Raw genomic sequence first — 11,962 nt, 5'->3', positions numbered from 1 at the left:
AATGTTGAGAATTGAGGCAACTCCGTGTTGCGAGTAGGTCATGTTGTAATTGTAACACGGGAGTAAGAACAGTGGACACTTTGGACATAATGTTTATACCAGGGCGCGTCAGCTGACTGTGGAAGCAAATACAACAGTGACGACGTGACTGTCGGTGTTGGCGTTGCTGGAACGTTGCCAAACCCTAAAGTGGGAAAATGGCACCCTCTGGTCAAGGAGACCTGCATTATTAAATAATTTGGCAAAACTTTCAGAAAATGTTAAGGAAGTGAATAGACGTAAAACGATACACGCTCATGCTAATCAGAGACTCAAGTATAACGAGAAGCATGTGCAATGGGGATGCCACCCACCCCCACCCCCCAACAAAAGAAATATAAAAAATGTTTTGTACAATCTATGTGACCCCCCTGCATGTTATGTACAACATCGATTACAAACACACCCACACCCACACACCTTTCCTTACATTTTAAGCATGATTAATTAATATTTGTGTGTACCAAGCAGCTGCCTCACCCCAGTACATGTGTACAATATTTATTACCCTCCTTCCCTAAGGGACAAAATGCTCAAACAAACTCACACACACCTCGCGCGCGCACACAAACAAATTTTTAAAATCATCAACCCCTAGCCATAAATTATTAACGGTACCTTGTATGCGGATGCAATCAAGGCAATGCACGTGTGTGTGTTGACATATTCCACTGAGGCTGTGCACGGTTTAAAGTCAAAAAGACGACTCAATGAACGAGAGGCTAAGTTTGTTTATTTAAAGTACGTACAAAAACAACAATGTCCCCAGATTAGTCTGAGACGGTTGTAACATGATCAGGTTATACAACATCATTACAGTAGTCACCGTGTAGAACTGTACTACTTAATGTCACCCCTTAAAAAATACCCATTTCTGGCGCCATTGTGGCCAAACTAATATTTAGCTTTATCTGGGTTACCATAGACCTACTGCCTGATGAAGGGTTAGTAGTTAGTAATCACAATGTCGATAAGTCTGGAGCGCCATACTATAATGTTAAACTGGTATATATGTAAGTTCATATTTGTAAAATCTTTCTAATATATTCCAACAACCCGTGTAAAACGGAATGTGACATTGATAGACATCTTAAAATAATCATCAAGTTTTTGTAAGAGTTCACTGCAGCGCGTAACACATTCGTGAACTCCAGACATGGTAGAAAATGTCGCTGTCGGGAGACTGAACCCACAGCGAAACGTCAAGACTGCCAGCACCAGCTTTCGTTTGTTTGATATTTAACGTCTCACTCTGCAATATTCCAGCTATATGACGGCGGTCTGTAAATAATCGAGTCTGGACAAGACAATCCATTGATTGAAATCATGAACATAGATCTACGCAACTGGGATACTATGACATGTGTCAACCAAGTCAGCGAGCCTGACCACCCGATCCGTTAGTCGCCTCTTAAAACAACCATGGGTTGCTGAAGACCGATTCTAATCCGGACCTTCACAGGTCTCCGGCACCATCTAATCAATGGAATTGATTTAATGTAAGGTCAAACATACCATGCAGTGTATTTCTCACAAGAATCTAACGTATTGGTCACAGGTCACAGATTAATAGGGTCAGCGGGGAAGCCTAGTGGTTAAAGCCTTCGCTCGTCACGCCGAAGATCCTGGCTCGATTCTCCACATGGGTACAATGTGTGAAACCCATTTCTGGTGCACCCCGCCGGGATATTATAACATATAATAATATTGTTACAGCATGTAAAATTGAACTCACTCACTCACTCACAGATTAAGATGCACAATCTGCATCTCTAATGCATAATTCGCATGCGTTCTCGTTCGGGTATTGCCTCCCAATCGGCACTCCTCTCAAAGTATACACGTGGTGGGTGCTGAACCTTGGTCTTGAACAGACACGCGGCAGCGATGATGGCCAGAAGGATGATCACGGCGAAGGAGACAGACACGTATGTTTTGTTGACGACGTATTTGTCGTTATTGACAGAAATATGATGAGTGTCATTTTTTCTTATTATTTTGTTCACAGCGATGTACATCATAACGGTGAGCCCTTTGTCTGCCAGGTCGGCGATGTGAGCACCGTCGCTCTCAGGAACAGATATAGCAACAATCCTGCTATCTGTAACACGGAGAAAAATTGAACATAAGTTACTCAAGGATATTTATTTTCTTTTTCTAAAGGAGGACACAGACATCCAAGATATATATATATATATAAGGGTCTGAAATTCGCTCTGTGGAGTTGCGCCCCTTGGTTGCACCAGAAACCTATGATCATGGTTTCGAATCTAAATGCTGGAGAGTGTCTTTTTCTTCTGTTTATCATTCTGATAAAAGTATAGCTAAACATATATAGAGTCGTTAATGCTACAGCTTGCACTACCCCAGCTATATGGGAGTATCTTGAAAACTATCAAACCTCAACCAGACAAACTAATGACTGAAAGCATGAGCAATAAAACGAGTCATCGACCACGGAGACACACACTCGGTGGTCACCGAGCCTTACTCTCTGATCCTCATTGCAGCTTGCTATCACGACCACTCATTACCAGGTAAGACTTCACCAAAACCTCCACCGCCTCCGTGGTGTAGTGGTTAGAGCGTCCGCCCGGAGAGCGGAAGGTCGCGGGTTCGATCCCCGACCGCGTCATACCAAAAGACGTTAAAATATGGTACTTGTTGGTCCCTGCCTGGCGCTCGGCATTAATGGGTACAACAAGGACTGGTCGGCTCGGAGTCAGTATAATGTGTCTGAGTGGGGTATTCATGCGGCATGGTATCTCAGTGGGCTAGCACTATAAAACCAGCTTCAGTCTGGGCTAGTACAAGCAGCCGCACATACACATACACACGCATGCACGTCGTCATATGAGCGAAATATTCTCAAGCACGTCGTTAAACCCAATTTCATCTCACCTCACCTCACCTCACCCAAACCTCAACACAACGTTACTACTAAAGTCTATTTGGACACCAATCATTTCATATTCAGGTAGTGTGGCGATGGAGTGGGTGGAGGAGATTTCTGTTTGAAATTCATTTTGTGACAAACAAAGCTTCAAGACAACTTTCTCTGAAAGGAAGAGCCTACTTGAAACAAGCTGTATGCATTTGACGATTATTTTTGGGGGGTGCAAAAACATTCTTTTCAAAGCGCACACATTATTGAATGGTTCTGCTCCACCGGAACACCATTTCTGCACTGGTGAGACGCTACCAGAACACAAATGTCTCCCTGTAATCACAAGAAGGGGTACTACCACCACTACTACTACTACTACTACTACTACTACTACCACTACTACTACTACTACTACTACTACTACTACTACCACTACTACTACTACTACTACTACTACTACTACTACTACTACTACTACCACTACTACTACTACTACTACCACTTCTACTTCTACTACTACTGATGTTACTACTACTACTATACGGGGCGGTGGGGTAGCCTAGTGGTTAAAGCTTTCAAAATTGCCCTCAAAACTCATCTGTTCAAACTCTCTCTTCCATAGACATTGTCTACAATCTTTTCTCTTTATAGCGCCATTGAGCAATATCTTTTGGAAATAGGCGCCCTATAAATCAATTATTATATTATATATTATATTATTGGCTCGTCACGCCGAAGACCCGGGTTCGAATCCCCACATGGGCACAATGTGTGAACCCATTTCTGGTGTCCCCCGCCGTGATGTTGCTGGAATATTGCTAAAAGCGGCGTAAAACCAAACTCAGTCAGTCAGTCAGTCAGTCAGTCAGACTACTACTATACTGACGTACAAAAGAAAGTACACACCTGGTGTTTCAGGACTATTCCCAAATAAACAAATATTTTGCTAGCAACGTTGTAATTGGGTACAGTATCTGGTGTTATTGCAACACGTACACAATGTTTGTGACTTGTAAGTCATAATCAAAACACTTTTCTAATTTTAACGCTGTGTTTAAGATAAACATTACCAAAGCATCAGATGTGTACTCTCTTTTGTACGTCAGTTTACTATTACTACTACTACTGCTACTACTACTGCTGCTACTACTACTACTGCTACTACTACTACTACTACTACTACTACTACTACTACTACTACTACTACTACTACTACTACTACTACTACTACTACTACTACTACTACTACTACTACTACTACTACTACTACTACTACTACTACTACTACTACTACTACTACTACTACTACTTGCTGCTACTACTACTACTGCTACTACTACTGCTACTACTACTACTACTACTACTGCTGCTACTACTACTACTGCTACTACTACTACTACTATTTGCTTGGTGTTCGGCAATATCCCATTTACGGCGGCCTGTCCGAAGCAGATAATACCATGCATCGACCTAGTCAACGAGTATGTCATGTGTATACATGTCAAGATGAGACCAAAACCTTAAGACATACAAACTAGATCCAAATTACCAACCGTCATGTTCCACGGCATACATCTCCTTCCAGGCAGGTCCGCTACCATAGACAACAATGGCGGAGGCATTGTATTCCTCAGCTTTGGCTCTCATCCCTGAAAATGGGCACTGGCCATGGGCTACCAAAGCCACCCACTTCACGCCTGGAGCTGCCATACTGTAATGGTCGCAACCATCAGTCTTAACGTGGACGACAATACCAGTCACAGGTTCCAACCTTGTCGACGTAACGCCATCTACGAATCTCCCCTTGTCGCTTTCATACCACAGCGTGTCATTGGTTGTCTCCTGTTTGTAAGTTATATTGAAATACACCTTGTACTGTGTCTCCGCCAACGTCGTCGCTAGTAACGGCGACATTAACACTGTCACCATTGCCATCTTGGAGAAGAGACTTGTCTTTGGTAGCCATATTGGATATTTGAACATTTCTAGAACAATTCTAAAACCAGCGTCCGTTCTGTTACAATAACTGGTGGGGTTTCCAAGCCCCGCGTTAGTACAAAATGACTTCTGCACTTTTCCTTGTCATGTGAGGTAAATGTATGATCTATTTTAAACACCATTGGTCATCGTAATTCATAACGTTATGACATATGACCTTTACAATCAGTGTTTCAGATTTTAGCATTGAATTCCATCTGCAACAACACATCGAAACTTGATGTTGTGTCTTGAAACAGTACTAAATCCAGTCTTCTAAACAGTCTAACATCGAACACATTATGTAGTTTGGGCCGCTACGACCCGAACCACGTTGAGTTGTCGTGTGACGTCACGCTATTGACATTGCCTTACAACGGTAATGTGCGCAAGGTCACAGGGAAGGTGAGGCGACGTCAGGTGGGGTTTGTTCGGCTTATGCGCATGCTAATGTGGACACTGTTGCACTTAACTCACAGACTTATTCTTTTATTCAGAACTATACAGCACTGTCCGTTTTTAGAAGAGAGTTCTTCTTTTCTGTAAAGGGGTTAACACGACCGTACCTTGAATCGGAATTTGAACACCCGTCGTTTACAATGGCATACATGTGGGTGTAACTTCAACATGGTTGTATCCACTTTTATTTCTATACAGATGATGTTTTCAATGCCTAATGTTCACTTTACAAAGGATCCAACCTTTTTAATGAAACAGCTTAGCTGAAAAAGACTAACAACACAGTCGAATGACAAATGGAATGTAACTGAGAGAAAGTTTGTCAAAACTGAGGAGTGGTGAAATGATTCACACGCTTGCAACTGATCGAATCTGGCACGAGCAAAGCATTACAGCTTAACACAAACGACAGGTGATAACATCTAGGAACAGTCATTACTGCTTTCCATGAGTGACTGAATGAAAGTGGGTTTGCTACAACGTATATTAGGGACCGTTCATAATTTATGGCTTGGGGGATGATGATTTTAACGGTGAATGTAAATGTGAATAACACCCGATAATATTTATGTACAAAGTAAGTGACTCCCCTGCATGTCATGTACAAAATCAGTGACCCGACTCCTTCCCATATGCAAGCACAAATATTTATGTTCAAAATTGATTAAATTAAATGATCAACATCATGAGTATCGTTCTGTGCAATGGGAATATGATGACATGTGTCAACCAAGTCAGCGAGCCTGACCACCCGATCCCGTTAGTCGCCTCTTAAGACAAGCATGGGTTACTGAAGATCAATTCTAGCCCGGATCTTCACGGGTCTCTTACTACGTGTGGAAGGAGACGAGTGAGTTTACAATGACTGTCTCACCACCAAGATCCCTTACACATCTGAGTGGTCGGTATCTCTCGCCAGTAGTCACTGTACCTAAGGTGATGCTGGTAGCGTTACCAGCATCCCAACATATGGCGGCAGGTAAGATCACTTGGCGATTATTCCCCTCGAATTAGCAGTGCGGTGTAAACTAACAAACCAACCTAATTTGCACTTTACAGTCATTGCATCTTCCATGCCGAACTGTTGCTATGTAATAAAATAAAAGGTTTTTTAAGATTTCGTGCGAATGTGATACAGTATATGTCATAAAGCTACAACACACAATAAACTAAGCTTATAACGAACTAAAACTAAGTTTAGTTCGTTTTAACCGTAGTTCGTTATACGAATTTCGACTAAACTATACAGTAGTCGCTGGAACTCAAAATAAACCGACACACACAAAAAAAATAAAAAAATAGACCGTTATAAATGCGGTCTACTGTACGTTATAAAGATGTATGCGAATCAGTGAGAGTTTGGCTAATGGACACTATTTCAGTTGTAATATGACGGTGTGTCGGCTTGATGTGCCTATACAACTCTATCACCACGGGGCCTTGATAGCAAATAACGTATTAACGACCCATAATTACAGGTGGTACATAAAATGCGTAATTTAAGTGTTATTCGCATCATTACTAAACCCACTTGAATGCCTGACTACAGCCAGGGAGTTTATAAAGGACTCCCTGATGTAACGCGTCTTGGCTGGACAAATTACTAGTCCATTCATCCACACAATCCTGCTGTCTGCCTTTTGTAAGCCCGTTTAGCACGCAACGCAGTTAGGCTCGAAAATGTTCAGAAGCCAGGCACTTGTAGCTTCACGCGGCTGTAATGGATCAGTGGTTGTGGACGATGATGTGGACTAATATGAGATCTGATTCAGGTAAGTGCGGACCCCCACATCTAATGATAATGGTAATGGGTTATGTGGGTGTTCCTGAAACCACGGGAGAATAAGGATGGATATGCAGCATTTCATGTCTGTAGTTGATTTCAAAACTCAAACTATCAAGTCATAGTTAATGGATGCCGTGGCTTGTGGTATCCTGAAAGATATATACTTTACTGAACAAGGCGTAAGATGTTTGTAGATACAAAGATAGATATAATCACGCCAGATTGTTCTGTTAATTGTATAACTATATAATATGAAAGCGGGAATCGAGTCTGGGACAGAGAACCCAGTAACTATAGTATTACGAGCATTGTCCCGGTCTTGAGTAGTCTGTCTCACAGTCCCTGAACCACATTATTTTCCCTACTGCCAAGCCCTATCTGCAATGCTAAAGCCCTAATAAAGCGAGTCTAGATTTCCTAAGGTTCTGAATCTCTGGTATCCCTAAACTCCTTTTCAATTTAAATTGGTTTGTTTGTTATTATCAAAATTATATATATTCAGAGACTACGCGTTAGTCTAGGTCTTGACGTATCGGTCATGACACGAAGTCTGACGTTCGATCAGTGCAGGTTGCTGTGGATCTGGTGACATTTTGAGTCGTTGTCAATCTCATTAACATCAGAACTTAATTCTTGCCATATGTTCATTTCATGATAAAGACAAATGATGCATCAGAGAACACCCATCCAGGACGTGATGCATCCCTCAGGGACCAGCTTGACCAAACGCTCAGGACACTATCTGGTAATTCATCCTGGGCAGCTTGTCCAGTTGCGTAGGGGCGGTGGGGTAGCCTAATGGTTAAAGCATCCGCTCCTCACGCTGAAGACCTGGGTTAGATTCCCCACATGGGTACAATGTGTGAAACCCGTTTCTGGTGTGCCCCTCAGTGATATTGCTTGAATATTGCTAAACGCCTTGTAAAACCATACTCACTCACCAGTTGCATAATCTCATCATAACAGCCTTATGGACTGTAGTGGTACACATTGGTTGATGAAGTCAACAAGTCAAGCTATCATGAACCAGCCTGTAACTGTGACAAGGAAAACAAGTGATTGACAGCGTGAGCAAAACACAGCTGTCATGGCATGGTATCCCACACAAAAATATCCAGGACATACACTGGAACAGACTGATGAGAGTAGACTCTTCACAACATTCATCCTGCCTGGGAGGGTACACATTGATTCTGATAGTGGCCTGACCAAACAACTTACATCCATGCTGTTTGGGTATATTGCCGAGGATATTTTTACTTTTATCAACCAGTGTTGATATATTTCATATCAGAAGACACGAGGGTGAGATTCTATGTTTATCATCCAAAATCACTCTTCATTAGTTTTCAATGAAACATGTATATCTCTGAACACGGTTCTGCCATGAGACTTGCAGTGCAGTGATGTCATAGCATTGTGATGTCATCAAGTTCATGACGTCATAGCATTGTTCAAAATCTACTGTCAAAATGATATCTCCTAGGAGATATCGTATGATCTCACACAGGCAATATCTCCTGTGGAACAGTTTTGGATGATAAAATGACACACAAGCACAGCAAAACCCCAGATTAATCAATACAACCCACTTGTTACCTGTCACGACAACCACAGGAAGTTTCATTGCTAAACCTCCAAGAATCCCTAGAAACCTATGCCTTGCATTATAAGCTTCTTAATTCTATTCTCTGGTCAGCCTTGGTTGACTGTGTGTCGTTGTACCTCAATAGTGTAGGATGATGCTCATGCTATCACCCACTGGTTGGTCTGTTCTACACTTGTCTACAAGTGTCTGTGATATAGCTGGTTTTACCATCCCTCACATGTGCACACAAAGAGATCAATTTCTTAAACAAATACAAAATAACCCATTATCAGTAATTTTCTTTATTCACAAATTTAACAATCATAAATCTTGTATTTTTACTTATTCAAACAACAGTGACACAGAAATATTTTCCCATTTCATGTTCATCGGCAATGCAATGTCAACACAAGCAGAAAACAGGAGGCAATGCTTTGATCTCTTCAAAACATTTTGAGGCAAAGATTACATAAAGTCAAAGCTGGGTGAAAATGTCAACAGGTGAATGCACATGCCTTCAATGACACAATGATGTTTTCCTGCCCATTCTTGACCTTGAAACATTGGCTCTGCTCTATTTAAGTCATGAGCTGTGATTGACAATCTACACATGAAACAATAATTATGAAATGCATCTGTAACACGGAAATGATCAAGCTCTTTGGTGGATACAAAATAATGTCATGTGAAAAAAAGTAAACTGATTTTGATAAACTTGTTCCCTATGAATATCATGTATTTATATCGTCATCTTTTCTTTTGTCTTCATGAATTTTTTTGAAAGCAACACATACTGAATTCAAACATATTTTATTCCAGAATTGAATATTTTCAACAAAACTGGCATAAACATAACCAAAACAGGTACAGAAGTTCACCTTCACTGAGTGGTTTAACACTTAAGTGAAAATGTTCTGAAGTCAAGTTTCATAATATTTTCTGGCAAAAAAGACATTGTGTCAATATTAAGTTTCCAACCGAAAACCATGTCACCTTTGGTTGGAAATTGAAGAAAAGAAACTTCAAAACAGCATTTCCAATGGTCACAGATACTTTTGTTAAAGTTATTGCCTCCTAATCCTGACCAATACATATTCCAAATGTGTAAATATCTATTGATACGCTCAGCAGGGTAGAAGAAATGTTAAATCCAGTGCTGGCAGATAATGAACAGACAGAGCTGTAGACAGAAGCTCAAACTGACAATGTCAAGGTCAGCAAATTTCACATCAAGGTCAACACATGAAACACTACGTTGGAAACGGCAAAAAAGGTAATCTCCACAAAAAAATATCACAACTAGCATAGCACTTTGATGCACAAATCAACAAAACATTTGAAAAGAAACAAAACACAATTTGGATACATACATAAATTTCACAAGAAAGGCTTAACACTTCTTTCACATGAAAATGAACAAAATCACCTGATATATTCCTTCTGTAGAGGACCATACATATTTACATCAAGTACAATGTTTAAAAACATCCTTAGTACACCCAGTTCCTCTAAGGACTCTCATATTGTGCACTTTTCTTAAGGCCTCGGTGCTGTTAGAGGCAGCATCTCATCATTTACTTCTCCATGGCTTTAAGAGTTGTCTCCCTTGATTTACACCAACATGGCTCTTCACTCAGTCCCTTGGAATTTGATTTGATAACAAATATTCAGAAATCTTCTATTTCCATAGTTGATTAAATCGGTCTAATTTATTTCATCATCATATATTTCATTAAATGTTTCAAATATGGCTGCCACAGTGGTTCTGCAGTTGATAGTAGATGAGTCTTCATAAACCTAGGCTGCAACACCACAGCTTTCATAACCTAGGCAGAAGCTCTACAGCTTTCACAAACCTGTAGCTAGGCTTCAGTTTGAATTTTTTCAAACAGCTATTTTACCACAGCTATTTGAGTCTCATGAATTTTTAGAACTCCATCGTTCTGAAACTTCCAGCATTTACTTTGTCAAATATGTGTAATAAATGACAACTGTAAATATGGCAAGTAAACATGTAGTCATATTGTATACTTTAGTGTTAGTGCCAACTGTCTTAGTGTCTTGTACAGCCATATAGCTGGAATATTGCTGAGTAACGGCATTAAACAACAAACCAGCTCAGTATCTTGTGAGAAACCTGATGGAAGGATGTCAGTTTTTTAAACAAAAAAAAACTTCTGACACTTTAATAAACTATTTCTCTCAGTCAAATATTCAGAAACACACATCTAAGAAACAAACATTATTTAGTTTTTAATGAACAGAGAACATACAGCAGATCGCCCCCTGCTTGAAATCAGATGTATCCTCTGTTGGTCACTCAGCAGTAAATGGCTTACCTGAGCTTACTGAGGCGTCAAACCCATGGCAGATAGTCTTTCCCATCAACCGGACAGAATCAGCTGTGCTTGATCCATTGAACAAGTCTATCTACTTATGACCAAGAATGGAAGTCTGTGCTCAAGGTGAAGAAGCATACTAACTAGTCAATTTCCTGTCCACCTTGTTTGTTGACCAGGGCAGAGGAAGCACACTAAAACATGTCAAAGATTGGACGTCTGCTCTTGAAACTTGCAAGAATGCTTTTCGTACTATTTATTACTGACAGTTGCTCCAAGAATGGTCTAAAATGAATGTGTGTCCCGATATTACTATCCATGTCTAAAACAAAATTTTTGCTTAATATGTGTTCTTGGAAATTTCCACATGTCACTAAGGACTGATGTACTGAAATGGGCTTAGAATAGGAAAATGTGCCCTTGGGCACCCTCAATGCTCAAGCCTGTTGATCACAAATGTCTTTAATACAAACATTTCATGAAAATTTGGTTGACCTAATTACATTAATGGTTCATATATTGAATGTCTTTGTTGTCCCAAGAGCAAGCTAAAGTTGTGAAAACCACTGAGATTGTGATATCCTAAAGACCTTCATTGGAGGTAAGTGAGTATGGTTTTACGCCGCTTTTAGCAATATTTCAGCAACATCACGGCGGGGGACACCAGAAATGAGTTTCACACATTGCACCCATGTCAGGAATCAAACCTGGGTCTTCAGCGTGACGAGCAAATGCTTTAACCACTAGGCCCACTGGAGGTAAGTAAGTCAGTTGAATGTAACTTTTTGCTATTTAAAATAAGAGGCCAGCTTTGAGAGAGACAGGAGAGATGTGAATGACTTGGGTGAAAACTTTAAGACTTGGTATGGTGCTTATTTACCGACTAT

At 40.5% G+C, this 11,962-nt stretch overlaps 1 protein-coding gene and 1 long non-coding RNA gene across 2 annotated transcripts; both read right to left on the bottom strand.

Annotated features, from left to right (window-relative positions):
- Positions 1-1,811: 1,811 nt before the first annotated feature.
- On the bottom strand, positions 1,812-4,861 carry LOC124262240 (E3 ubiquitin-protein ligase RNF130-like). Its single transcript, XM_046696722.1, has 2 exons — positions 4,480-4,861; positions 1,812-2,140 (listed from the first exon to the last, which is right to left on the bottom strand). The coding sequence occupies exons 1-2, from the start codon at positions 4,859-4,861 to the stop codon at positions 1,812-1,814; spliced, it is 711 nt and encodes a 236-aa protein (XP_046552678.1).
- A 4,622-nt stretch (positions 4,862-9,483) lies between these two features.
- On the bottom strand, positions 9,484-10,362 carry LOC124262236. The gene is made up of 2 exons (XR_006894527.1): positions 9,766-10,362; positions 9,484-9,729 (listed from the first exon to the last, which is right to left on the bottom strand). It is a non-coding gene; the product is annotated as an uncharacterized LOC124262236 (long non-coding RNA).
- Positions 10,363-11,962: the final 1,600 nt, after the last annotated feature.

The sequence above is a fragment of the Haliotis rubra genome, unplaced genomic scaffold, assembly GCF_003918875.1.
Source record: "Haliotis rubra isolate DU_JTF1 unplaced genomic scaffold, ASM391887v1 Scf829, whole genome shotgun sequence".
NCBI lineage: Eukaryota > Metazoa > Mollusca > Gastropoda > Lepetellida > Haliotidae > Haliotis > Haliotis rubra.
This window is presented reverse-complemented; position numbering and strand designations above follow the sequence as displayed.